Source organism: Macaca fascicularis, chromosome 7 (assembly GCF_037993035.2).
Source record: "Macaca fascicularis isolate 582-1 chromosome 7, T2T-MFA8v1.1".
Taxonomy (NCBI): Eukaryota; Metazoa; Chordata; class Mammalia; order Primates; family Cercopithecidae; genus Macaca; species Macaca fascicularis.
The window spans coordinates 168,237,450-168,265,358 of record NC_088381.1 but is presented as its reverse complement, the minus strand read 5'-3'; the positions used below and the strand labels follow the sequence as shown (position 1 = coordinate 168,265,358).

At 56.8% G+C, this 27,909-nt stretch overlaps 1 protein-coding gene across 2 annotated transcripts; it reads left to right on the top strand.

Moving 5' to 3' along the window:
* The first annotated feature begins 13,233 nt into the window (after positions 1-13,233).
* Positions 13,234-27,840, top strand: DEGS2 (delta 4-desaturase, sphingolipid 2). Of its 2 annotated transcripts, XM_045396981.3 has the most exons (4): positions 13,234-13,371; positions 13,887-14,093; positions 24,507-25,249; positions 27,352-27,840. In XM_045396981.3, exons 3-4 carry the CDS (start codon positions 24,533-24,535, stop codon positions 27,496-27,498), a joined length of 864 nt encoding a protein of 287 aa, XP_045252916.1. In that variant the 5' UTR covers positions 13,234-13,371; positions 13,887-14,093; positions 24,507-24,532; the 3' UTR covers positions 27,499-27,840. The 2 variants fall into 2 exon arrangements, with proteins under 2 accessions (XP_045252916.1, XP_005562258.1); XM_005562201.4 differs by lacking the exons at positions 13,234-13,371; positions 13,887-14,093 and adding an exon at positions 15,002-15,132.
* The last annotated feature ends 69 nt before the right edge of the window (positions 27,841-27,909 follow it).

Here is a 27,909-nt window from a genome sequence, read left to right as displayed (position 1 = left end):
AGGCTGGTCTTGAACTCTTGACCTTAGGTGATCCACCCACCTCGGCCTCCCAAAATGCTGGAATTACAGGCGTGAGCACCGCGCCCGGCCCTTTGCTTTTGATGTAAGTTTGGGTCTCTGCGAGGCAAGAGTACAGGAGTCCTTGACCCTGAAAGGGACAACTCAGCCAGTGGCACCGTAGTTTGTAACAGACGTGAAGATGGGGCAGCCTGTGTCAGTCAGGCAGCCGGTACTAAGGTGACTGTCTGGAGTCTGGCCAATTGTGTTGACCCTTGGGTCCTGTCCTTCATTAGGGACATTCTGACTGAGAGATGGAAAGCAGCCACCATCCACTGAGCTCCCTCATTCTTATAATGGTTGGCAGTGCGGTTCTTACCGTCTGTGTTCACTCAGCTAATCCCAGGTGCTCTCCAGGTAGCTTCGAGGTCTGAGAGCGGGTGAGCTCCTTCAATACCTGCAAGGGAGTTGGGAGGATTTCCTCCTGCAGGTGGAATACACCAGAGGGCCCAGGTTTGGTTCGTTTGCGTCTTATAAAGGCCTTGGTAGCCACACCAAGTTTATGGGGTACTGCTGGCATGACCCAAAGCAAAATGGGGAGCTGGGTATAGTGCAGTAGTGTGACCACGGCTCACTGCAGTCTCGACCTCTCGGGCTCAAGCGATCCTCCCACCTCAGCTTCCCCAGCAGCTGGTACTGCAGGCACGTGCCATAGTGCTTAGCCCAGCAATTTTGTTAAGAGAAGCTGTGTCTTGCATCATCAATCCTTGAGCAACTAATGGCCGTGCTAGGTGGTCCAGAGACTGCAGGGGGCCTGCGAGGGGTTGCCAAAGCCCATCCACAGTGCAGGAGTCTCCGAGGGCTCTCACAGGGGTACCTGCTAATTTTAACTTGAACAGATTTAGAGCCTTTTGTGGGAGAAAGTCCTGCTTCAGGTGGGCCACTGTGTAAGTAACAGCATCAGTAGCATAAGTAAAATTTTGTAAATGATGAATATATTGCCATCAGAACCCAAAGAGAACTAAAAGATGTTGGACTTGGATGTCCAACGTGTTTTGCCATCAATGTCATGCCAACATCTTCTTCCCGTCAGTGTCATGCCAACATCTTTTCCCATCAATGTCATGCCAACATCTCTTCCCATCAATGTCATGCCAACATCTTCTTCCCATCAATGTCATGCCAACATCTTCTTCCCAACAGTGTCATGCCAACATCTCTTCCCATCAGTGTCATGCCAACATTTTTTGCCATGTCCAACATCTTTTGCTATCAGTGTCATGCCAGGCCAGTGCCCCTGGAGCAGGTGGATGTAGGGAAGGTATTGTCTGCATAACAGTGTGCCCTGGCAGAGCTGTGGGGTTCCCCCAGGGCAGCTTGGTCCAGCTGCAGTGTGTCCCTTTGGAGGCAGAGGCAAACTGTGGCTGAAAGCCTGTTGAAATAGGTATCAAATACAATGTAGTAGCCAAATCTGTCAGCGCAGAATACTTCATGGTTGTTGATTGGGGCGGAATTAATAATTTTAGTGCATTTGGGCTGGGCGTGGTGCCTCCCGCCTGTAACCCCAGAACTTTGGGAGGCTGAGGTGGGCAGATCATGAGGTCAGGAGATCGAGACCATCCTGGCTAACACGGTGAAACCCTGTCTCTACTAAATGTACAAAAAATTAGCCAGGTGTGGTGGTGGGTGCCTGTAGTCCCAGCTACTTGGGAGGCTGAGACAGGAGAATGGTGTGAACCTGGGAGGCAGAGCTTGCAGTGAGCCGAGATTGTGCCACTGCACTCCAGCCTGGGCGACAGAGCAAGACTCCATCTCAAAATAATAATAATAATAATAATTTTAATTTTAATGCTTTTGGCTGTTGGGTGTGGGGGCCTCAGCGGGTGGGACCACAGCATGAAGACTGTAGAAATCTACCATCGGGAGCCCTTTGTTTTTCCTGGGTTTAAGAACAGGTAAAACTGGACCGTTAAACAGAGCAGCAATAGGAACAATCACGGCCTTATTAGTTAGGCTTTATATAATAAGCATGATTCCCTGAGGGCCTATTTTAACTTATATTGAACCAAATTAACTATTTAATTTAATTAACTTATTTTTTGAGAAAAGACCTTGCTCTGTCTCCCATGTTGAGTGCAGTGGCGTGATCTTGGCTTACTGCAGCCTCAACCTCCTAGGCGCAAGTGATTTTCCCTTCTCAGCTTCCAAGCAGCTGGGACCACAGGTGTGTACCACCATGCTTGGCTCATTTTTTAAATTTTTTTTTATAGAGACGAGGTCTTACTATGTTGCCCAGGCTGGTCTTGAACTCCTGGGCTCAAGCAATCCTCCCACCTCGGCCTCTCAAAGTGCTGGGATTACAGGTGTAAGCCACCTCACCCGGACCAAATTACATTTCAGCTGGAGGTGCATGGGGTCCCATTTATTGAGCCAATCTGTAAGCACTTACTTTAATTACTGTAAGCATCTATACCCAGTGCGTGATATTTTAAGACGATGGGTACTGTAACTACAGGAAGGTGAGGCAGGGCTGCCGTTACAGTTAAGCATATCTATTTTCCCTCTATTTTATATTAAGTTACCTCCTTAAGATTATAAGGGGGTACAATGTTTATGTATTTTAATTATTTGTTATTTATTTATTTATTTATTTATTTTGAGACGGAGTCTCGCTGTGTCCCCCAGGCTGGAGTGCAATGGCACGATCTCAGCTCACTGCAAGCTCCGCCTCCCAGGTTCACGCCATTCTCCTGCCTCAGGAGTAGCTGAGACTACAGGCGCCTGATACCACGTCTGGCTAATGTTTTGTATTTTTAGTAGAGATGGGGTTTCACTGTGTTAGCCAGGATGGTCTCCATCTCCTGACCTCGTGATCTGCCCACCTCGGCCTCCCAAAGTGCTGGGATTACAGGCATGAACCACCGTGCCTGGCTGGGGGTCCAATGTTTAAATTGAGTTGGGGGCTAGGTGCACTGGCTCATATAGTATCAGGGCTTTAAAGGTATCATATAATCTCGGTGCTTGGGAGGCTGAGGCAGGAGGATTGCTTGAGGCCAGGAGTTTGAGACCAGCCTGGATGACATAATGAGATCCTATGTCTACCAAATAAATACATAAATAAAATAAATAAATAAAATTTGCCTAGCTGTGGTGGTGCACACCTGTAGTCCTAGCTGCTTGGGAGACTGAGTGGAAGCATCACTTGAGCCCAAGAGTTCAAGGCTGCAGTAAGCTATGATCATGCCACTACATTGTAGCCTGGGCAACAGAATGAGGCTTCATCTCAGAAGAATTAAAACACTAACAAATAAATAAATAAAATAAATTTAGTAGGACCCTCAGGCATAACTATAATTTGAACCACAGTATGGATTAAGTCCATGAAGATTTGTTAATTGGTGCATTTTAGCAAATGCTAAAGTTAATTTAGAGCCTGTTTTGTTTAGAGACACAAAAGCCAGTCAATGCCCTTTTAATCCTTTTATGTGAATCCTTTTGGTATATGCATTTTGTCATATATTGTTATATATATCATTTGTCATATACATTTTTAGATATACATTTTGGATTTCTAATTGGGTTGAATTATGGACACTTGTTTTAATTTATATAATATATAATTTATTTATTGTATATTTTATAAATGTATTTATTTATATATATTTTATTGGTTCCTCTTTTCTCCCCTTCCTATATCTAGGGTGTTTTTTTCCTTCTTCTTCTTCTCCCCCTTTTGTTCCATTTTAGGCTTTTGGCCACCTAAAGTTTTTGGGTTTTGTCTCAGGCTGATAAGAGGAAAGTGGTGGTGGCAGGGGTGTGTGTGTGTGTTGGAGGCAAGGGTGTGTGTGTGTGTTGAGGGTTGGGGGTGTGTGTTGGGGTGTGTGTGTGTTGGGGCAGGGCTGTGTATGTGTTGGGGTGTGTATGTGTGTTCGAGTGTGTGTGTGTTGAGGGCAGGAGTGTGTGTGTTGGGGGGTGTGTGTGTGGGCGGGGCTGTGTGTGTTGGGGTGGGGGTGTGTGTGTTGGGGATATGTGTGGGGACGGGGCTGTGTGGGGGGTGTGTGTGTTGTGTGTGTGTTGGGGTGTGTATGTGTTGGGGCAAGAGTGTGTGTTGGGGGTGGAGGTATGTCTGTGTTGGGGGACGTGTGTGTGTTGGGGGCAGCGGTGTGTGTGTTGGGGTTTGGTGTGTGTTGGGGGCGGGGGCGTGTGTTGGGGCTGGGGGAGTGTGTGTTGGAGCGGGGTGTGTGTTGGGGGTGGGTGTGTTGGGATGGGTGTGTGTGTGTTGTGGGCATGTGTATGTGTGTTGAGGTGGGGGTGTGTGTGTTGGTATGTGTGTGTTGGGTTGGGGGTGTGTGTTGGAGTGGGGGTGTGTATTGGGGTGGGTGTGTGTGTGTTCAGGCAGGTGTGTGTGTTGGGGTGGGCATGTGTGTGTTGGGGTGAGTGTGTGTGTGTGTTGGGGCAGGTGTGTGTGTTGGGGGGGGGTGTGTTGGGGCAGGTGTGTGTGTTGGGGCGGGTGTGTTTGTGTGTTGAGGCGGGTGTGTGTGTTGGGAGCATGTGTATTTGTGTTGTGGTGGGGGTGTGTGTGTTGGGGTGGAGGTGTGTGTGTTGGCATGTGTGTGTGTGTTGTGGTGTGTGTGTTGGGGCAGGTGTGTGTGTGTTGGGGCGGGTGTGTGTGTATGTTGGGGTGGGGGTGTGTGTGTTGGGGCTGGTGTGTGTGTTGGGGCAGGTTGTGTGTTGGGTGTGTGTGTGTTGGGGCTGGTGTATGTGTGTTGGGGCAGCTGTGTGTGTTGGGGTGGGGTTGTGTGAGTGTTGGGGCGGGGGTGTGTGTGTTGGGGTGTGTGTTGGGGCGGGTGTGTTTGTGTGTTGGGGCAGGTGTGTTGGGGCAGGTGTGTGTGTGTCAGGGCGGGTGTGTGTGTTGGGGTGTGTGTTGGGGTGGGATTGTGTGAGTGTTGGGGCAGGTGTGTGTTTTGGGGCGGGTGTGTGTGTTGGGCTGGGTGGGTGTGTGTTGGGGCGAGTTGTGTGTTGGGGTGTGTGTTTGTTGGGGTATGTGTGTGTTGAGCGGGTTGTGTGTTGGGGTGTGTGTGTTGGGGCGGGTTGTGTGTTTGGGTGTGTGTGTTGGGGTGTGTGAGTGTTGGGGCAGGTGTGTGTTGGGGCGGGTGTGTGTGTTGGGGCAGGTTGTGTGTTGGGGTGTGTGTGTGTTGGGATGCGTGAGTGTTGGGGTGGGTGTGTGTTGGGGCAGGTGTGTGTGTTGGGGCGGGTGTGTGTGTGTTGGAGTGGGTTGTGTGTTGGGGTGTGTGTGTTGGGGCGGGTTGTGTGTTGGGGTGTGTGTTGGGGTGGGTGCATGTGAGTGTTGGGCGGGTGTGTGTGTGTGTTGGGGTGAGTGTTGGGGCTGGTGTATGTGTTGGGGCGGGGGTGTGTTGGGGTGGGGGCGTGTGTGTTGGGGCGGGTTGTGTGTTGGGGTGTGTGTGTTGGGGAGGGTGTGTGTGTTGGGGTGGGTGTGTGTGTTGGGGTGAGTGTTGGGGCTGGTGTATGTGTGTTGGAGCGGGATTGTGTGTGTGTTGGGGCAGGGGCGTGTGTGTTGGGGTGGGGGCATGTGTGTTGGGTCGGGTTGTGTGTTGGGGTGTGTGTTGGGGGCGGGTGTGTGTGTAGGAGCGCGTGTGTGTGTTGGGGGCATGTGTGGGAGTGGGGTGTGTGTTGGGGGTGTGTGTGTTGGGGGTGTGTGTGTTGGGGGCGGGTGTGTGTGTGGGCGGGTGTGTGTGTGGGCGGGTGTGTGTGTTGAGGGCATGTGTGGGGGCGGGTTGTGTGTTGGGGGTGTGTGTGTTGGGGTGTGTGTGTTGGGGGCAGGTGTGTGTTGGGGCGGGTGTGTGTGTGGGCGGGTGTGTGTGTGTTGGGGACGGGTGTGTGTGTGGGCGGGTGTGTGTGTGGGCGGGTGTGTGTGTGTTGGGGGCGGGTGTGTGTGTTGGCGGGTGTGTGTGTAGTGGCAGTGTGTGTGTTGGGGGCATGTGTGAGGGCCGGGTGTGTGTTGGGGGTGTATGTGTTGGGGTGTGTGTGTTGGGGCAGGTGCGTGTGAGTGTTGGGGTGGGTGTGCGTGTGTTGGGGTGAGTGTTGGGGTGGGATTGTGTGTGTGTTGGGGCAGGGCCGTGTGTGTTGGGGTGGGGGTGTGTGTGTTGGGGCGGGTTGTATGTTGGGGTGTGTGTGTGTTGGGGGCATGTGTGGGGGCGGGGTGTGTGTTGGGGTGTATGTGTTCAGGTGTGTGTGTTGGGGCACGTGCGTGTGTTGGGGTGGGTGTGTGTGTGTTGGGGTGAGTGTTGGGGCAAGATTGTGTGTGTGTTGGGGGCGGTGTGTGTGTGTTGGGGCGGGTTGTGTGTTGGGGTGTGTGTGTGTTGGGGGCGGGTGTGTGTGTAGGGGCGGGTATGTGTGTGTTGGGGGCATGTATGGGGGCAGGGTGTGTGTTGGGGGTGTATGTGTTGGGGTGTGTGTGTTGGGGCGGGTGCGTGTGAGTGTTGGGGTGGGTGTGTGTGTGTTGGGGTGAGTGTTGGGGCGGGATTGTGTGTGTGTTGGGGCAGGGGAGTGTGTGTTGGGGTGGGGGCGTATGTGTTGGGGCGGGTTGTGTGTTGGGGTGTGTGTGTGTTGGGGGTGGGTGTGTGTGTAGGGGCGGGTGTGTGTTGGGGGCATGTGTGGGGGCGGGGTGTGTGTTGGGGGTGTGTGTTGGGGGTGTTGGGGGGCGGGTGTGTGTGTGGGCGGGTGTGTGTGTTGGGGGCGGTGTGTGTGTGTTGGGGGCGGGTGTATGTGTTGGGGGCGGGTGTATGTGTTGGGGGTGTGTGTGTGTTGGGGGCATGTGTGGGGGCGGGGTGTGTGTTGGGGGTGTATGTGTTGGGGGTGTGTGTGTTGGGAGTGTGTGTGTTGGGGCGGGTGTGTGTGTTGGGGGCGGGTGTGTGTGTTGGGGCGGGTGTGTGTGTGTGGGCGGGTGTGTGTGTGTTGGGGGCGGGTGTGTGTTGGGGGCGGGTGTGTGTGTGTGTTGGGGGCGGGTGTGTGTATGTGTTGGGGTGGGTGTGTGTGTTGGGCGCGGGTGTGTGTGTAGGGGCGGGTGTGTGTGTTGGGGGCATGTGTGGGGGCGGGGTGTGTTGGGGGTTATGTGTTGGGGGTGTGTGTGCATTGGGGGCAGGTGTGTTTGTGTGTGTGGGCGGGTGTGTTGGGGGCGGTTGTGTGTGTGGGCGGGTGTGTGTGTGTTGGCGGGTGTGTGTGTGTTGGGGCAGGTGTGTGTGTAGGGGCGGGTGTGTGTGTTGGGGGCATGTGTGGGGGCGGGGTGTGTGTGTTGGGGGTGTGTGTGTGTTGGGGGCATGTGTGGGGTGGGGTGTGTGTTGGGGGTGTATGTGTTGGGGTGTGTGTGTGTTGGGGGCAGGTGTGTGTGTAGGGGGGAGACTGCCCTGTCTGCAGCCAGTGTTTGCCTTCCCCTTTCCTTTTTCTTTTTCTTCTTTTTCTTCCTTTTTTTTTTTTTTTTTTTTTTGAGACGGAGTCTTGCTCTGTCGCCCAGGCTGGAGTGCAGTGGCGCGATCTCGGCTCACCGCAACCTCTGCCTCCCGGGTTCAGGCCATTCTCCTGCCTCAGACTCCCGAACAGCTGGGTACAGGCGCCCACGGCCACCCCCGGCTGATTTTGTGTATTTTTAGTAGAGACGGGATTTCACCGTGTTAGCCAGGATGGTCTCGATCTCCTGACCTCGTGATCCGCCTGCCCGCCTTGGCCTCTCAAAGTGCTGGGATTATAGGCGTGAGCCACCGCGCCCGGCCTTCCTTCTTTTTTAAGCAAAGTCTGTTAGAATGGCTTGGATCTCGAGGTGGGTAACATTTTTCCTTTTGATTTTTGTTCCCCACTCTTATCTTTTCAGTGTTTATCAGATAAAGTCCTGCTGACCCCTCATGGCCCTGTCCTTAGGAGGCGTCTTACCTGACCTCCGAGGGCTCTGGAGCTACTGCGGGAGAATGACCGTGTTGGTATTTTTGAGGCTGTGTTGAGTGCGGCCCCCGTGGTAAGCTCTGGCGCTCAGGGAGACCCACGCGGCATCACCGAAGCATTTCACGCTCCCGAATCCACTGGCGGCCTCCCCCGGGGCCTCAGGCAGGGCAGGGAGAGAGTGTTTTGTCCTTCTTCTATTCAACACTGTGCCCCTGGTCCTGAGGGTAGGGAGCCTCCTGCCACTAGGTCCCCGTGGGGGCCGGGGTCCTCACACTGAGCTCCTGAGAGTGAAGGGCAGCCTCCCCCACTCCCCGGGGCGGGCTCCCCCCACTCCCCCAGACAGGCTCCCCCCACTCCCCCAGAGAGGCTCCCCCACTCTCCCAGAGAGGCTCCCCCACTCCCCCAGACAGGCTCCCCCACTCCCCCAGACAGGCTCCCCCCACTCCCCCAGAGAGGCCCCCCCACTCCCCCAGACAGGCTCCCCCCACTCCCCCAGACAGGCTCCTCCCACTCCCCCAGAGAGGCTCCCCCACTCCCCCAGACAGGCTCCTCCACTCCCCCAGAGAGGCTCCCCCACTCCCCCAGACAGGCTCCCCCACTCCCCCAGACAGGCTCCCCCCACTCCCCCAGAGAGGCTCCCCCACTCCCCTAGACAGGCTCCCCCCACTCTCCCGGGCAGGCTCCCCCCACTCTCCCGGGCAGGCTCCCCCCACTCTCCCAGACAGGCTCCCCCGACTCCCCGGGCAGGCTCCCCGATTCCCCTCCGGGGCAGCCTCCCCCCCGCCCCACTTCGGGGGGCCTCCTCCGTCCCGCAGCGTCCCCCCATTATGCCAGGCAGCCTCCCCCTACTCTTTGAGGCAGTCTCCCCCAATTCCCCCAGGCAGCCTGAAAAGCCCCCCAAACAGCAGCTCTGTTTGCTCCCTCTTAGCAGGGCCGCCTGCGGGGCACCCCCAAACACTAGGAGGAAGTCCCTCCCGTGGCTCCCTTTGGAGGAGCCTTGGGGAACCTGGCCAGCCAGCCAGGAAGCGAGGCAGGCACAGTTCAGATCAGAGCTCAGAGGACCCAGGTCCTGAGTTCGGAGCGGAGAGGCGCCCACAGCAGCAGCACCAGGCGGCGCAGGCGGCGGCACCGCACGTCCCTGGCCGCCCAGTGGAACCAGTTACTGAGAGCAGAGCAGTGGCGCCTCACTCCACCCTGCTTGCTGCGCCGGCTGCTTGAAATGCGGGTTTTATTATCAGGTGTAGTGAGGCCCATAAATCAGGGGATGTTGCCCTTGAGAAGATGGTTTGTTACAGTTCCCAAGAGCAGGGGCAGCACCACACGGCGCGGGTCGGGGACACACGGGAGAGCGCTGGGGTCTGCTGGAGTCAGGGGGAGGAGAGGGAAACGTGAGCAAGAGCCTTTATTGGGGTTTCTGTGGGAAGAAACAGTCAAGGCAGGGTGAGCAGGCTTTGGACTGGCTGGTTTGAGTAATTTCAGGGCTCTGGGACAGAGGAGCTGTCCGGAGTTGTCTGGTACCTGGCCCTGGTATGATCAGGGCAGGGAAATATTGGCCCTGAGTGTGAGAGACAGAGGAGGTGGTGGGCTGTGGGCTCTGGGGTGGCCATTGGCATCTGAGAAGGAATCTCTAGTCCTGGGAGGGGCAGCCTCTCTATGGTCAGCTAGGCCCCAGGACATCAAAGCATCAGACACAGAAAATAAAAATGTTGCTGTGGGTAGCAGTAATTCATTTTTTATTACCACCCACCATTGCAGTATAAGGAGATAGCATATGCGGGTTATCTATTATTCCTTTTGTTGTTGTTGTTGTTGTTGGACATTGGAGTTACCTCCAGCTTTGGCTTTTACCAATAAAGCTGCCAGGATTATTCTCGCACATATATTTGGTGGCCACACATGTTCACTACTCTTGGTATAGACCTTGGCATGCGCAGCTTTCATAGATATTACTGAAGAGTTTTTCAAAGTGATTAAGCCAAATTTTAATGTTGTTGGCACCCTTAAGCCTTTTGGTCTGAAGACTCATGCCTGCCTGCTGTCATTCATTCAGCAAATCATTATTATTTTATTATTATTATTAGTTTTTGAGACGGAGTTCCGCTCTTGTTGCCCAGGCTGGAGTGCAGTGGCGCCATCTTGGCTCACTGCAACCTCTGCCTCCCGGGTACAAGTGATTCTCCTGCCTCAGTCTCCTGAGTAGGTGGGATTACAGGTGCCCAGCACCATGCCCAGCTAATTTTTTGTATTTTTTTTTCTTTTTTGAGACGGAGTCTCACTCTGTGGCCCAGGCTGGAGTGCAGTGGCCGGATCTCAGCTCACTGCAAGCTCCGCCTCCCGGATTCACGCCATTCTCCTGCCTCAGCCTTCCGAGTAGCTGGGACTACAGGCGCCCGCCACCTTGCCCGGCTAGTTTTTTGTATTTTTTAGTAGAGATGGGGTTTCACCATGTTAGCCAGGATGGTCTCGATCTCCTGACCTCGTGATCCACCCGTTTCGGCCTCCCAAAGTGCTGGGATTACAGGCTTGAGCCACCGCGCCTGGCCCCTAATTTTTTGTATTTTTAGTAGAGACAGGGTTTCACTGTGTTGGCCAGGCTGGTTTTGAACTCCTGGCCTCAAGCAATCCATCCACCTCGGTCTCCCAATGTGCTAGGATTACAGGGATTAGCCACCACGCCCCGTCCAGCAAATCATTATTAAGAGCAACTCCTTTGCCAGAAAATGTTCTAGGCATTGGTGATACCAGGGGTGATCCCCAGAAAACAGGGCATTCTAGAGGAGGCCCTATTATAATAGACAAGGACAGTTGGGCGCAGGGGCTCACACCTGGAATCCCAGCACTTTGGGAGGTCAAGGGAGGAAGAGTGCTTGAGCCAGGAGTTCCAGACCAGCCTGGGGAACATGGAGGCTTAAGCCATCCTCCCACATTGCGCCTGGGACTACAGGCACAAGCCACCACACCTGGCTAATTTTTGTATTTTTCGTGAAGACAGGGTTTTGCCATGTTGCCCAGGATGGTCTCAAACCCTTGGGTTCAAGTTAATCTGCCCACCTGTGCCTTCCAAAGTGTTGGGATTACAGGCATGAGCCACCTCGCTGGGCCACAAAACCCGGTCTCTACAAAAAAAAAACAAAAACAAAAAAACCCAAAAACCCCAAAAGAACAAAAATAAACTGGGTGTGGTGGGTGCACCTATAGTCTCAGCTACTCAGGAGGCTGAGGTAGGAGGATCACCCGAGCCCAGAAGGCAGAGGTTGCAGTGGGCTGAGACTGCACCACTGCACTTCAGCCTGGATGACAGAGTGAGATCCTATTTCAAAAAAGTAATAATAAAGTAAACAAGTAAATAAGTACATGCTATAATAATTTACTTCCGATAGGGATAACCCCTAATTACATATAATTATAGTTATAATTTCAGTAAGATGACTTCTATGAAGGAAACAAGGCTGAGTGGGGACCAACGTTGCCTCTCCTCCATCCTCTCCTAGAATTCTGTCTGGCTATGAGGCTGCTTGGATCCTGAAACTGTCCTCAAATCTCGATTCCTCCATGGGCTCCATTTCAATAGAGGGGTATGGTTTTTATTTTTTTATTTTTATTTTATTTTTTTGAGATGGAGTTTGGCTCTTGTCGCCCAGGCTGGAGTGCAGTGGTGAAATCTCAGCTCACTGCAACCTCTGCCTCCCGGGTTCAAGCAATTCTCCTGCCTCAGCCTCCTGACTAGCTGGGATTACAGGTGTGTGCCAACACGCCTGGCTAATTTTTGTATTTTCAGTAGAGACGGGGTTTCATCATGATGGCCAGGCTGGTTTCGAAGTCCTGACTTCAGATGATCCACCCGCCTCGGCATTCCAAAGTGCTGGGATTACAGGCGTGAGCCACCTCACCCGGCTCGGATGTGGTTTTTAAACAAGCATTTTTTAAATGTCTGTCTCTAGTTTAGTCTTGGGAGCCCTGCTCCCAGTCCTCCATCGGGTCTGCTTTCCTCAACGTCTGTTTGTCAGGCTCTGCTCCTTCTTGGGTCCATTGCCCCTTTCATGCTGTGTGTGCCGTCTCCGGGTCACGGGCTGTCTGACTCCTTGCTGGCTCTTGGGAGGTGTGGGAGGGCAGTGTGGAATGTGTTCTGCAAACACAGGGCAGTGGAGGCCTTTCTGCAGGGGCAGCCAACACTGTGGTGGAGGCTGTTGGATGGAGGCCCACCCTGTCCTGGCAAAGCACTCTGGCCGGGGATTTACAGTCAGGGCCCTCTCGAGAGGTAACCAACACCCCACCCCTGCTGCTGCCTCGCCCAGGGGCAATGGGGGTGTGGAGGGAGGCCAAGGGGCCACTGAAGAGTAGCTGGCCATGGCAGCCTTCCTCTCAGTTTCCAGTCCACAAGAGTCCCTGCTTTCCAATGCTGTGTGTGTGTGCGTGTGTGTGTGTATACACTCCCAAACTTTATATTTAAAATAAACTGTATTTTGGCCCAGTGGGGTAGCTCATGCCTGTAATCCCAGCACTTTGGGAGGCCAAGGTGGGTGGATTCCTTAATTCCAGGAGTTCAAGACCAGCCTGGTGATCTGCCTGCCTCGACTTCCCAAAGTGCTGGGATTACAGGCGTGAGCCACTGCACCTGGCCTAATAAACTTTATTTTATTTTATTTATTTATTTATTTATTTTGTTGAGATGCAGTCTTGCTCTGTTGCCTAGGCAGGAGTGCAATGGTGCAATCTCAGCTCACTGCAACCTCTGCCTCCCGGGTTCAAGCAATTCTCCTGCCTCAGCCTCCTGACTAGCTGGGATTACAGGTGCCCGCCACCACGCCCAGCTAATTTTTGTATTTTTAGTAGAGATGGGGTTTCACTATGTTGGCCAGGCTGGTCTTGAACTCCTGAGCTCAGGTGATCCGCCCGCCTTGGCCTCCCAAAGTGCTGGGATTACAGGCGTGAGCCACCGCGCCCAGCCATAAACTTTATTTTTAAGAACAACTTTATATTTACAGAAAAACTGTGATGATAGTTTAGAAAGTTCACCTATATGCCACACCCAGTGTCCTTTATTTTAATATGATAATAGGGTGCGTTTGTTGCCTTTGATGGACCAATGTTGATACACTATGATTAACAATGGTCCAGCTTTACTAGGCTTTCCTTAGTTTTACCTAATGTCCTTTTTCTGCTCCAGGATCCCATTCAAGACACCACATTACAAATGAAAATGTATTTTCTGTCATTTCTGGGACCAGGGACAGGTTGAGGAGGCAACACCGTGAAGCTGGGTTTCTGGCTCCCCAGGGACTTGGGGAGCACTTGGCAAGGGCATCAGGTTTGATTTCATGCATCCTGAATGTCTGTTCCACACCCAGGTCTCCTTCAGTGTGTCCTCTGACTCTTCCCCTCTCTGGCATTGGTTTCCTCATCTGGAAAATGAGGGCCTGGGTGAGTTTCCTCTGGATAGGCGGTGGCCTGGGGCCGAGGGAACTGGCAGGCTTGGTGTTGTCCTGAGGGTGGAGCTGGGGCTCAGGGCGGTAGGTCTCACGGAGTTCAACACAGGGGCGAAGGCTCTGATTTTGGAAGCTTTTTAACTCAAAGGTCAGGGGCCAGAGTCCTGCCCCAGCCTTGCTGTTAATTCCTCTGTGCCTCAGGCAAGGCGCTCCTCATCTCTGGGCCTCAGTCTCCTGATCTGTAAAGTGATGGCTGGTGGGACGGCTTCTGAGGACCCTTCTGGCTGGGAACAGAGCAGGCTGCCCTGGGAACAATGAGTCTTCTCCCAAGTGTGCAAACTGGGCTGGGGGGCCTGCTGGGTGTGGCAAGGGGTGATGGCCATGATGGCACTGTGGGTCCTCCTGCTGATGGAAAATCTGGCCTCTGTGCCCACCTTTCCCATGGCTATTTCAGGGGATGGTGGCTGGCGGCTGCAAGACACCCATGCCCTCCTTCTTGGCCCGTTCCAGACTGCCTTTGGCCCTGAGTTAAAGGAGGCCTGCCAAGTGTACCAAATCCTGGGCCATGGACTTCCACGGGATGCACAGAAGCGCACCCTCACCATGTGTGAGCCTGTGGCAGCTCTGGCTGCTGTGTCAGTCAGCTCCCAGGCAGCTGCCAGCGGAGGCCAGGCTCTGGCACAGCAGGTCCGAAGGAATAGAGGCATCACTGAGAAGGTGAAGATGAGGGGCCTGTGCCCTCACCCACCAAAAACCAGACTTTCCATTTGAGAACATTCAGGTTCTTCCTTGTTTTGAAGCCTTTGCATCTGCTGTTCCCTCTACCATCAATGTCTTTCCCTTTTCTAGTTGTTTAACTCCTACCCACCCCTCAAGGCCCAATGCAAAAGTCCCTTCTACTGGATCCTAGCTGCTTCAGGGCCTACCTGTGTCATGGCACGTATCACCCTGAATCGTAACAGCCACTTCTGTACCTGTGTCCCCATCCAGACCTCAAGTTCCCTGAAGGCAGGAGTGGGTCTGACTCACTGTGAGGTTGCTGCATACGCATTATCTCCCCTTCGCATTACTGGTTAACCGGGCGGGTGGAGGAAGGGAGGATTGCTGCACGAACCTTTCCTAAGCTCCTGTTTACTGGCGCATCCATTCCACGCCGATCCTCCGCAGTCCCTCTATCCTGCCAGCGGCTCCTCCGTGGGGCAGGGGCGGCGGGAGCCACAGGGGCGTGCCCGAGAGCGGGTCGGGGCTGCGGAGAGAACGGGGCCGGGGCGGGGGGTGGGGGATCCCGACGGCTGCCTGCGGGTGAGCGGGGCGCGCAGAGCCGGTGGGCGGCCGCGACGGCAGCAGTGGCCCCGGCGCATCGAGGGACCCAGGGACTCGCGCAGATCGCGCGCGGCCACCTTGGTCCTGCCGGGGAGCTTTATTTCCAACCGAGACTGCTGAGGTTCCCAAAACCCCAGCGACCTGTCGGGGTCTGGAGGGCGCCGGGGCCCGGCCGCCCAGCCCAGCCAGAGGTGCCCCGCCCCAAGCCTGGCGCACCTGGCCCCGCCTCGCCGGGACCCCGCCCCCGCCCCCGCCCCCGCCCGGATCAGAGTCGATTCCGCGCCGCGGCTGCAGCTACAGGTGCAGCAGAGCCGAGCCGGCCGCGCTCCGAACGGCACCTCCCGCCCCACCATGGGCAACAGCGCGAGTCGCAGCGACTTCGAGTGGGTCTACACCGACCAGCCGCACACGCAGCGGCGCAAGGAGATACTGGGTGAGCGCGGCGCGGGGCTCCCGCCGGGTGGTGACCACCCCGTTGGCCTGTCTAGAGTCGCATCGGGGAGTCGAGCCCAGATGGGCCGCTCCAGCTCTGGCCCAAATGCCGGCGGGCGCTCCGCCATTGACGCTCCCCTCCCCGGAGTCCCCGGCCGGCTCCCCGAGGGTCCCCCACCCTGGCCGGCTCTGAAACTCCCCGGGACCTGAGGATTCCGAAGACCCGAGTACGGGTCCGTGCGCCAGGGAGCGCGTCTCAATTGCTCCTCGCGGGTCGCGGGACACGAGCCACTCCCGGGGCCGGGGCACTGGGATGCTGGGACGCGAGGGCGCAGGAACGGCCCCGGGACGCGCTACGAGGCGTACGCGCTCCCTGGCGCGGAGGCAGCTTGCGCGCTGCGGCGCCTCCACCCGCAGTCACTGGGCGCCTGCTGCGCTCAGAGCCCTTGGGTCCCGCGGCCACGGGCGCCCCAGCCTGGAGTTCAGGGCGGATGATCGCCAGGAAGGGAGCAAACGCGAATGAGAGGCGCGCGTGTTTTTCTTTGAAAAAAAGCAAAGATTGTACTAAGGAATCCGTCTATTCTGGCATGTCGCTTATTACGTGGCGGCTGTTTTCCTTGTCGCTTCGTGTCCTCTGCGAGGAGGGCATCTTTACCCACTCGGAGTCACTCTCGTTCATGTCAGAGGCCCCATCCAGCCCACAAGCAAGGTGGCCGCAGTGAGTCGTCCTTGGCCAGGGCTTACGGGGTCAAAAGGTCAGCGTCTGGAGAGTGGCTTTGGCCAGATGCCACCAAATCGCCGCAGGCTGAGACAGGCCCGCTCCCACGCGGGAGACACCCCTGCCTAAGTCAGCACCGCGCGTTGGCACACCTTGTAATCTTCAGTCAGATCGGGGAAACAATACTATTACATTGTGGCTTTAATTTGCACTTATTTGATGGATGGTTTCACATTTTAATTGGGTGTTTTGTTTTATTTTATTTTATTTTATTAATTTATTTATTTAGAGACAGAGTCTCCCGATCTCGGCTCACTACGACCTCCGCCTCCCAGGTTCAAGCGATTCTCCTGCCTTAGCCTCCCGAGTAGCCGGATTACAGGTGTATGCCACCACACCCAGCTAATTTTTGTATTTAGTGAGATGGGGTTTCACCATGTTGGCCAGGCTGGTCTCGAACTCCTGACCTCAGGTGATCCACCCGCCTCTGCCTCCCAAAGTGTTGAGATTATAGGCATGAGCCACTGTGCCCAGCCAACTTTTTCTTTCTTCCTCTTTTTTTAATCCCATGGCAGCATACTGAGATACCATGACTTTTAAATGTTTGAAACCCAAGATATATTGGGTGGCTAGCCTGTGACTGCATCCCGAGGTAGCTGGGGCCTCAGGAGCTGGAAGCCTCTGTGTGGGTTTGTGACTGCTGTGGTTTCTCCTGGGAGGTGAGCTGCAGCCCAGCATCGTCTGGTCCCAGCAGCGGTAGCTGCCTCCCCTATGCGGTGGAGCTCCTGGGGAGGGCCGGGACGAACCTTGGGGGTCATCTGACCCTCCCTCCCTGCTCATGATGTGAACAGGGCAGGTGTCCTGGCTACTGCCCCTCAGCAGGTCTGAGGTGGGGCTGAGGTTGAAGCAGAGGCCTGCTTGGCCCTGTTTGCGTTTCTGTCCCCTCCCCTGGTTGTCCCCAGCTTCCCCTCACAGGACTCACTGGGTATCTGGCCCCATGTGGAAAAGGCAAGAGGCACATGGCAGCCAGTGTCCTGGTCCCTAGGAACTCATATCCGTAGAATAGGAGCTGGGCCTACCCAGGGCCACCTGGAGGGACCCAGACACTCTGGGCTGTGGCCTCACTTTCCCAATCTGCAAAACGGGCAGTCGTCCTACCAGGCAGAGTAGGTGTGAGGACGAGATGAGACCTCAGCTGGGAAGGTGCCCGGGATGGTACCTGGGCCTCCGGGACATGGGAAGGAGCTCTCTCTAAAGAGGGAAGCCACAGGCCCTGGAACCAATCCAGGAGGCTTTCTGGAGTGGGTGACTAGGAAGGCTGAAAGACTTGGAAGAGGGAGAGGCACCTGGGGCCAGGGCTTGGGGATCACAAGTCTGCTCAGGGCCGGCTCTCCAGCTTGACCCACGCTCCTTTTCCTGCGTGGAGGAAGCAGGGGCTTCCTTTCCACCTGTTGTTTTCAGCTAATATGCTTGGAACGTGCCATTCCCTCCCTCCCTGGCACTGGCACAAGCTGTTTCCCGGGTGAATGTCCCTCCTCCCTGTTCTGCCAGGCTCTCTCTTGGTTAGCTTTGCTCGCTTAGTTCAGTCCCACCTCCTGCAGAAAGGCCTCCACTGCTCCCAGGCCTGGTCCAGCTGGATGGGGACCCCTCCTCTGGGTTCCCCTCCATGGCTACAAGCCCTCTGGGCTCTGGGCTCTTTGGGGGCACAGTTCAGGAGCTTGGATGTGGAGCTGAACTCCTGGCAAGGACCCTGACACCCACTCATTAGCCACGGATGAGTCTGTAAACAGAGGAAGGAGTTGAGGCCTGGGCGAATTAAAAGGGGTTAATAAGTCATACCTTCCTAATGGGGCTGTTGTGCAGATGAAATGAGGTGATACGTGAAGTGCTTATTCCCGGACTCGTGAGTATCAGCTGCGATAATAGTTAATGTCTCAGAGATAGACCTGGCAAGGCCTGTTGTTTCCCTAAGGGCAGGGAATAGTCTCCATGCCTGTGCTATTCCCAGTCCTCGCAGAAATGCTGTGAACTGCCAGCATCTCTCTATAGAAGAGGCAGGAGTGAGGCTCCGAGAGGGGTAGCAACTTGCCTGGGAACACACGGGCCAGGCTGGTGCTCAGGCAGCCTCCTGCCCCACCCAGTTGGCTCCTGCAGCCCATGCCAAGCTCCTGGGTGCTCAGGGATGTTCAATAAAGATCATAATCTCAGAGTCAGAATCCAGGAAGTCCTTGCAAAGAGCTGGCTCCAGGAGCTCTGTGGGTTGGGGCCAAAGTCCGTCTCCAGCTCCTGCCTGGGAGGGAGACATGCTCCCCAGCACATAACTTCCTACGAAAGTGGGGTCTCCTAGGCCAGGGCTGAGGCTCCCTGGCCTGAAAGGGCAGGATCGGAGCCAGCAAAACTGGTCCCATCAGAGATCCAGCCAGGCGTGGCCGGTGGAGTAAAAGGCAAGCTCTGGGTTTGTTTGTTTTTTTTTGAAAATGAATAGCTTTGTAATTTTGTTTGTTTTTAAATTATGAAAGCACGGCACACATGGTAATACAAAAATTCAAATAAAGAAAAACAAAAGAGGAAAACCCGGAAGCGAGACTGCTGGCCGTTGCTAGATTGCTTCAGAAAGGCCGGGACTGGGGCTCTGTCAGTGGTAACTGGTAAAATCCAGAACCAAACTGCCAGAGCCACGAGAGGAACTTGGGGCTCCATCTCCCAGCCACGGAGCTGCATGGCTGCAGGGCAGCCCCATCTCTGTAATGTACAGGGGCCTGGCTGCTCCCAGACCTTCAGAATATATTTGTCACTGGAAATGAAAGGCAGGTTTAGTGAGCGGCCGGTGAGAAGGTGAGCACTTTCCACAATTGCCAGATCCAATTAGGTCCCAGGGTGCCTTCCACAATGGACAGGGTCAGGCTTGTCTCTTGGCATAAAACCTCAGGTGGCAGGGATGGAAGCTGTGGGTAGGTGGCTTCCCGGAGCATTAGGCCAGGGCTAGGGAGGAAGACGTTTAGGAGGGAGGCGATTAGGAGGACTTTGCTGCCTTTGTGAGGAGAGGCTTGTCCCAGGTCGGGTTGCTCAGCTGTGGATGGGTGGGGGAAAGGCCACGCTGTATGGAAGCACTTCCTGCTGCGGCCACCAGGTGACATTGTCAACCCTGAGCAGCTTTGTGGTGGAACAGGGAGCTGGGAAGCAGGTGGCAGCAGAGGTGGAATGATGGAGTGATGACAGGCAGTGACAAGGGGCACCTCCCATATGGCCAGTGAGTGACTGTCATGCGATGGCATTTGGCCTCCCTGGGAAGGTGGTAGAACAGGTCTCCCTAGATGTTGCCAGAGCCAGGGCTTGGGGGCTCAGAGGGGTCCAGTGTGGAGGTAGTAAGAGGCCCCTTAGCTTTTGGTAACCCTGCTGGGGACAAGACAAAAGTGACTTTATTGCCAGCCAGTCAGGAGGGGCAGGGGTGGAGTGGCCTGCGACTGAGAGGAGTCTGACATGGGGTGGGCCCTGTCTCTGCCACTCTTGGAGGCAAGGGCACAGCAGCCTCTCTGGCCTGGCTGTCTGTTTCTGATGCAGTCCCTTTGCTCAGTGGCTCAGTGGATTTGTCAGGAGAATTTCTGGGCAAAAGCTGTAACTCATCAGAGTCGCACCAGGGTGATGCAACTGTCCTGCGGGTGCAGGGAGCTTTGGGCTGGCCTCCCTTCAGCAGGTCCTGCCTCCGACTCTGCCCTCTGGAATTTTATGAGCGAGCCTGCTAACTGATGTAAGTGTGCAGATCTGCTGGTGCCAGACGTTTCACACCTTGGCACCGGCTGCCCCTTCTTCCCCATGGGCCCCTAGGGAAGACCCCATGTCCATATGCTCACAGCCACAGAGGCTGTCAGAGCAGATGCCTTACAGATGGAGACTGAGGAGACAGGTCCAGAGAGGGACAGGGGCTTGCCCAAGGGCGCACAGGAGTCTGATTGAGCCTGATCCATGACTTTTTTTTTTTTTGAGACGTTTTGTTGCCAGACTGGAGTCCAGTGGTGGGATCTTGGCTCACCGCAACCTTTGCCTCTTGGGTTCAAGCAATTTTCCTGCCTCAGCCTCCCAAGTAGCTGGGACTACAGGCGCATGCCACCTTGTCCAGCTAATTTTTGTATTTTTAGTAGAGATGGGGTTTCGCCATGTTGGCCAGGCTGGTCTTGAACTCCTGACCTCAGGTGATCTGCCCATCTTGGCCTCCCAAAGAGCTGGGATTACAGGTGTGAGCCACTGCGCCCAGCCCTGATCCAGGATTTTCTCTGGGTGCTTTGTGGCAGTGTAGCCAAGCACTGCATCACTGCTGATGGAGTCCGAGTCCATATCAGGGCCCTGCTCAGCATTGTGCAGGCCTGGAGTCGGGGGTCGTGAGTTCAAGTCTTGGCTCTGTCAGCCTTGCTGCACGTTCATGGGCCCTTCTTTGCACCTCCCTGGACCTCAGACCCTTCATTTCTGTGTCCTGCCTGGACAGGGTGACTTCTAGCAACAGCTGTTGTTCATGGCCACCTGCCCAGATGCCTCGTGCCTCACCTGGGGCCACTGCTGGAAACTGTCTGTGTGGATCTGTGTATCTTGGTTCCAGGTGGCTGTGCACGTCGGGCTCTGTGCTACCCCACGGAGCAGAGAGGCCTCAAGGCACATGTGTCACCCAGCTACTCCTGCCATCCAGGCTGGAGGTCTGGGAGGGCAGAGTCACTCCGGAGGTCAGCTGAGTGCCCACAGCAGGACAGAGCTCCCCGGCTGGGCGAGGTTTGGGTGTCTAGCCAGGAATTGCAGGTCTGCAGTTGCAGGTCTGCAGTTCCTCGCGGGGCTGCCAGGGAGCTGTGTTTCTCCCTGTCCTTCTCTGCCTTGGGCTTTCCCCTCTCTTGTGACCCAGAGAAGATGGAGCCCAAGGCCATGGAACCCATTGACTCCCACTCCCCAGTCCCACCCATTCTCCCTGTCCCCCTTTCCTTGAGCCCCTGGAAGAGGCCCCGAATTGGTCAGTGTTCTCCAGAGACAGAACTGATAGGATCTATGTATCTATATATGTGTGTGTGTATCTCTCTCTCTCTCTCATCTATTATCTATCATCTATCTATCTATCTATCTATCTATCTATCTATCTATCTATCTATCTATCTATCTATCTATCTATTTTTGCAATTACTGTCACCCAGGCTGGAGTGCAGTGGTGTAATCACGGCTTACTGCAGCCCCGAACTCCTGGGCTCAAGCGATCTTCCCACCTCAGCCTCCCAAGTAACTGGGACCATAGGCACACACCACCACACCTGGCTAATTTTTAAACTTTTTGCATAATAAGGTCTTGCTGTATTGCCCAGGCTCATCCTGACCTCCTGGGCTCAAGCAAACCTCCTGCCTCAGCCTCCCAAAGTGCTGGGATTACAGTGTAAGCCACCATGCCTGGATCTATCAATCTATCATCTATCTATCTATCTATCTATCTATCTGTCTGTCTGTCTGTCTGTCTGTCTACCTACCTGCCTACCTACCTACCTATCTACCTATCATCTATCCATTCAAAGAGGGGATTTATTAGGGGAATTGGCTCATGTGATTATGGAGGCTGTAAAGTCCCATGACAGACTGTCTGCAAGCTGGAGACCCAGGGGTGGCAGTAGGGGTAGCATGGTTCAGTCTGAGTCTGAGGGCCTCAGAACCAGGGAACTCGATGGTGGAACCCTCAGTATGGTATTGAAGGTCTGAAAGCAGATGGAGGGTAGGGGGTGCTGGTGTGGTTCCTGGAGTCCAAAGGCTGGAGTTTTGATATCCAAGGACTAGAGAAGCATGTGTACAGCTCCAAGAGAGGGAAGCAGGGGGAGAAGGAGAGAGGGATGGGAGGAGGGAGAGAGGGAGGGAAAGACAGGAGGGAGACCCTTGCCTCTGCCTTTTTGTTCTATCGGGGCCCCAGCTGACTGGATGGTGCTGGTCCACATTGTGGGCAGGCCTTCCCTACTCAGTCCACTTACCCTCTGCCAGTCTGGAAACACCTTGACAGACACACTCCATAGCTCTTGAGGAGTTCCTGAGTCCCCTTGGCACTCAGCTCTGGCGCCCTTTGCCTTCTCCATGATGCCCACCCTGGCATCTCCATGACGCCCACCCTGACATCTCCTTCCCATCCTGCCATCCTCTGGTGCCTTCCTGTTGCCCTCCCTGCCCGATGCCCTCGACGGACCCATCCTCGCCACCTCATCTCACCCTTGCCTTGCCTTGGGCTGCACCGGAACGGCTCCTGCTGAGACGCCATGACCTGGCGAAGTCCAGGGACGCCTGCACTCTCTTCTTGTCCCTGAACCTCTGTGACCCCTAGCAGCTAACCACTTCCAAGCCCTGGCTTCAGTTACTACCCCATCCTGACTGCACCCAGGGTGACCTCAGCCACGGCCCTCTCCTGCACATCCAATCTGCACGGCGTGGTCGCGAGTGTTCCTGGCATGTCCCCACTCCCACTCCCCCAGGGACCTGGGCGCTCTGAAGCTGAAGATGGTAGATCTTTGCGATCTTTGCAAAGAGCGTGGGTTGTTTTCTCCTGGCAAGGAGTTAGTCAACTGACCTTCTTGGGTGGGTGCAGAGTAGACCCATTCCTAAGACAAGGCTTCTGGGGGGCCCACTGGAGGCTGGGGTATTCAGTGAGGCCTCTCTGCCTCAGTGGGTTGGGACTCCCAGCCTATGCCACCTCTGGAACTCCTTGGGTGCAAAGCTCCAGAAGCTACTGTTTTCAGAACTGTCACGGGGCTCCTGCTCTAGCAAAGCTTCTCTGGGCCCCGGGCCTTTGGCAGGAGCCCCTGTACCAGCGGTGTGGGCGTCTCGGGCTCCGAGTGCCATTCTCTGCTCTTTCAGCTCCTTGGGGGTCCCTCAGCCCCGCGCTGCAGTCCAGCAGGTGCCTGCAGGCAGGTGAGGTGACCTGGGGCTCCCTGCATCTGTTTCCTCCTTGAGTCACGCCTGTGCTGCCCGTGCTCAGCTACCTCATGCACTGCCCAGTTTTTAGTTACTTCCAGCTGGCGGCTCCCGGGCCTGTAAGCTTTGGGCCTGCTCTTGTTAAAACAAGCCAGGGCCGGGTCATTGCCCCAAGACCAGCTCTTACTCTCAGAGCACCTTTAATGACAACAGCACCAGCTCGTGCCTACTGAGCGCTGGCACCCCCCGGGCTCAGACTATCGTGCTAGCCTCCCCACAGCCTGATGGACATAGAGGAACGGCATCCCCATTTCCCAGATGGGAAGACGTAGGCTGGGGGGGCCCCTGCTGTTGGCCAGGTCATGGCTGGGGATGGGCCCCTGAGGCTTGTTGGGACCTGCCTGCACTAGGCCTCCTGCCAGATGCGCCAAGTTAGAAACAGCCCAGAGTTCACGCAGAGGGGACTTAGGGGCATGCTTGTGGGATGGGCCAGCCCAGTGGCTGTTTCTGGGCTCCCAGCGGCTCTGGAGGCCCCAGCACACCCATAGGAGACAGGACCAGCCCATAACTGGGGCCGGGTGAGGGGCTGGCAGGGTGGGCACTGGTGTCCTTCTGTGTGCAGGTTTCTCCTCTCTGGTGGTCCAAAGTGGAGTCCCTGAAGGCAGGCTGGGGCTTGGAGGGCAGCTGAGTCCTAGGAGGTGCCGAGGAAAGCAGGAAGGGCACGGGGCTCCCTGAAGGTGGGCTGCACAGGGCGTGGGGAGGGACCCTGAGGCCGCACCACACACGGAGAACTTAGTATCTCCGTTTAGCAGATGGGGAAAGTGAGGCCCACTCTCCAAGGTCAGGGCTGCCAGGCTCTGTCGTGGCTCTCGCTTCTGAAGGGTGCAGGAGTGGCTGATGCTTGTCTGCACCCAAGAGCTGGAGGCCTGGGCTGGCCCTCCCCAGAGCTGCTTGCTTGTGGCTCACCTGGCACAGGTGTGGCCTGCCCCTCCCTCTTGCCCCAAGGCTTGGCCTCCTTCCAAGGGGAAGCAGCAGCTGGTTGCCTGTGGAACGGGGACTGGGAGCGGGGCCGGGCTTAGGGTGGGAGTGGGGCTGGAGCTGGCCGGCCCCCAGGTAGGTTGGCTACTGCCCTGGGGGCAGGGGCATCCCTGGGTAAGAGGGAGGCAGTGGGCAGTGGTGCCCTTGGACCTGCGGTCTCAGCCTACATCCAGGCACACAAAGGGGACTTCGCATGCGACTCCTTAGCCCTGTGCCTGGGCCAGAGCCTTCCTGAATGGGAGCTGCCAGTAGGTCCTCCTTGCTTTGCCTGACAGGAGACATTGCTTCCCTGCCTGGGACCACTTTGCTGCGGGCGCTGGGCCCCGACCTCTGGGCTGAGGCCCCCAGTGTGCCTGAACTGAGGCATAGCCTCTGAATCGTCCCCACTGGCCTGGACCTACTAGGTGGGAACAAGCTGGGATGAGGCCTGGCTCAGGGAGCAGCAGGGCCTGGCTGCCAGCGTGGGCTGTATGTACCTCTGCTGGAGTCCTGACTTCTGAGTCTGGCTGGATGAGTCTCGGTCGGGGGAGGGGGGCAGCAGGCCCTCGAGGGACAGGGCCTGTGTGCAGGGGCAAAGGGACCAGCGAGGTTTGCTGGCCACTCCTGCCTTCTCACCCCTTGGCCACCGCAGTGGGAAGGAGCGTGCGGAGGAGGGTGGGGTGCAACCCCACTGAGCAGGGCCTCACACCTCCCTGTCTTCCTTGCAGCCAAGTACCCGGCCATCAAGGCCCTGATGCGGCCGGACCCGCGCCTCAAGTGGGCGGTGCTGGCGCTGGTGCTGATGCAGCTGCTGGCCTGCTGGCTGGTGCGCAGGCTGGCCTGGCGCTGGCTGCTCTTCTGGGCCTACGCCTTCGGAGGCTGCGTGAACCACTCGCTGACGCTGGCCATCCACGACATCTCACACAATGCGGCCTTTGGCACGGGCTGCGCGGCGCGCAACCGCTGGCTGGCCGTGTTTGCCAATTTGCCTGTGGGTGTGCCCTATGCCGCCTCCTTCAAGAAGTACCACGTGGACCACCACCGCTACCTGGGTGGTGATGGGCTGGACGTGGACGTGCCCACGCGTCTGGAGGGCTGGTTCTTCTGCACGCCCGCCCGCAAGCTGCTCTGGCTGGTGCTGCAGCCCTTCTTCTACTCGCTGCGGCCGCTCTGCGTCCACCCCAAGGCCGTGACCCGCATGGAGGTGCTCAACACGCTGGTGCAGCTGGCGGCCGATGTGGCCATCTTTGCCCTCTGGGGGCTCAAGCCCATGGTCTACCTGCTGGCCAGCTCCCTGCTGGGCCTGGGCCTGCACCCCATCTCGGGCCACTTCGTGGCCGAGCACTACATGTTCCTCAAGGGCCACGAGACCTACTCCTACTATGGGCCCCTCAACTGGATCACCTTCAACGTGGGCTACCACGTGGAGCACCACGACTTCCCCAGCATCCCGGGCTACAGCCTGCCCCTGGTATGTGGCTGGGGCGGCAGGGCTGTGGCAGGGCAGGACTGCACGGCCATCTGAGGAGGTGGAGGCCCTGGAAGGGCCTTGGGTCATACCCAGCAGCCTCTCCCTTTTTGTGCTGGTCATGGCATGGCCACTTGCACTTGTCCCCAGGGCAGGAGGAAAGGCCACACAACACAGGCGAGGCCTCTGCTGGAGGCTGAAGCAAATTCAGGGAAGTAGGGTCTGAGAGGCATTTCACAGTTCAGGCTGCCTGAAGCCGCCATGACACTGACGGGGTGTCTTCCTTGAAGCGGGGCGCATAGCAACACTGCATGGGGAGCAGTACCCTTCCCATCTGCAGGCTCTTTCCCTGTCATTCCTTGCCATTGCCCTGTGACCCTCCAGGGGCCAGAGAGGACAGGGTGGGCCTCGCTCTTTGCAGCCCAAGGGGCTTGGCCAGAGCTGATGGGGAGTGGAAGTCCCAGGTATGGGCACCTCTGCCTCTGGAGACCGGGAGCTGGAGAATTTCTGAATGAGAAGGGAGGAAGGGGAAGGGGAGGAGGAGCCGTCCCTCAGCCATTGCCAGCCTGCGCCTTGGTAGCCTCTGGCTGTCTGGAAAGAGCTGGAGTGACCTGCAGGCAAAGGGGGCGGGAGGAGGTGGCACTGGGGAGGTGTTCGAGCGCCTGAGTGTGTGCCTGTGTCTGAGCAGGTCTGCCCTGTGACGGTGTGTGGATGCCTGCCCACGTGTGCAGGCATTTGTATGTGTGCTGGAGCGTGCGCGCCCGTCTCTGTGTGTGTGGTTATGTGTGAGCGCTTACCCGGGTATGCAGGTGTTTGTGCATGTGTGTGTGCACCCTGGCTTGTGTGACTCTGGAATCCCTCAGACCGAATTCCAAGCCTGGGCCATGGCCTGTGCCCTCCATTCCGGCTGGCAGTACCAAGGCGGTGCTCTGCACCAGGCATCATCTCACTTGAACCTCACCACAGCCCAGGAAGCAGCTGCCTCCTCATCCATTGTCCCTGTTGTATACATAAGGCAGAGGTGCAGGGAGAGAGGTGCCCGCCTCAGGAGGTGACGGGGCGGAGGGGAGAGGTGCCTGCCTCAGGAGGTGATGAGGCACAGGGAGAGAGGTGCCCATCTCAGGAGGTGACAGGGTGCAGAGGGGAGAGGTGCCCATCTCAGGAGGTGGCAGAGCAAGAATCTGGACCCAAGTTGGCGCGAGTGCCTGCTGTTAGCCACGAGCCTTTACCTCTCCTGAGCAAAGTGAGAGGCTCTGGGTACCTGGTGCTGGCCCCGCCTCCTGTGGCCCTGCTGCCCTGGCTTTGCGGCCGGGCTCCCTGCGTCCTGAGAGCATCCTTAGGAGGTGACGGGGCGCAGAAGGGGCAGGAAGGGCATCCCTGTGGTGGAAGCTGGGCCAAGGCTGCATGCTGTTGAGCAATGGGGTGGCGTGGTGGTGGTGCAATTGCAGGTGCTGAAGCTGGGAGCACTTCCTGGAGGAGGTGGGTGGGGGTGTGTGTGTAGAACAAAGGCTGGAGGGGACAGCAGGTGCTCAAGAGGCCCTTGGAATGTGACAAGCAGTGAGGCTGGCTGAGGCCGAGGTTGGCGGGTCACAGGGCTGAGATGCATGGGCATGACACCGTGGCTTGGCAGGACTCAGGTAGGCACTCAGCACTGTGCAGGCACCGCGGGGAGAACCCCCCCCCAGCGGTGGGGTCTGCCAGACCAGAAGGTGGGGTGGGGCCAAGTGGAGTTGGGCACTGAATTCTGCAACTACCACCTGGGGCAGGCGCTCCGAGCCGAGCCTGTGGGTGCCTCTGCCATAGCGTCCTGGGCTCAGCTCAGGCCACCAGGCCCTCCAGCAGCCAGCACCAGCCTTCTGGGCACCCAGGGAGTGGTGGGTGGCAGGGAGGGCCAGAAGGGTGGCCTTGTGTTTGGCTGAGCTGGACGTGGGCACCCCAGAGGCGACAATGTGTGTGCATTATGTACACCCGTGTGTGTGTGTGCACGCAAACATGTCTGTACATGAGTGTGTGTGCACGCCCGCCACGTGTGCGGGTGTCTGAGTGTGCTCACGGGTGCGGCCCCGAGGAGAACCAGCCCCTCAGCCCCGGCCTCCTCTCTACAGGTGCGGAAGATGGCGCCCGAGTACTACGACCACCTGCCGCAGCACCACTCGTGGGTGAAGGTGCTCTGGGATTTCGTGTTTGAGGACTCCCTGGGGCCCTACGCCAGGGTGAAGCGGGTGTACAGGCTGGCAAAGGACGGCCTCTGAGCCCGGACTGCCTCCTGGTGGCGGTCATCGTCCCCCACCGGCCCCTTGGCCTCACGCCCCAGCACCGAGGGGCTGCATTTCCTTCCTGTACCCTGGACTGCTGCCCTTGTCCCCGAGGAGTGTCCTGGGCAGCCACGCCTGGAGACAGCAGTGTGGGCTTCAGGGCTCCACCTGCACGTGGAGTTGCCCTGGACCTTCAGCGTGGCCCTCCCTGTCTGGGCCTCACCAGGTGAGACCTGGCCCTGCCCCACTGTGACCTGCGTGCTCTGAGCCCACGGTCCCCACGGAGCTGACTTCTCTGAGGTGCCTGTGCCCTACATTAAACCCAGCGTTTGTTTCACAGCCCGTGGACTGTGCTCTGAGGGGGTGGTCTGGGCTTGAGCCTGGCCACAGGGAATGGGGCGCTAGGCC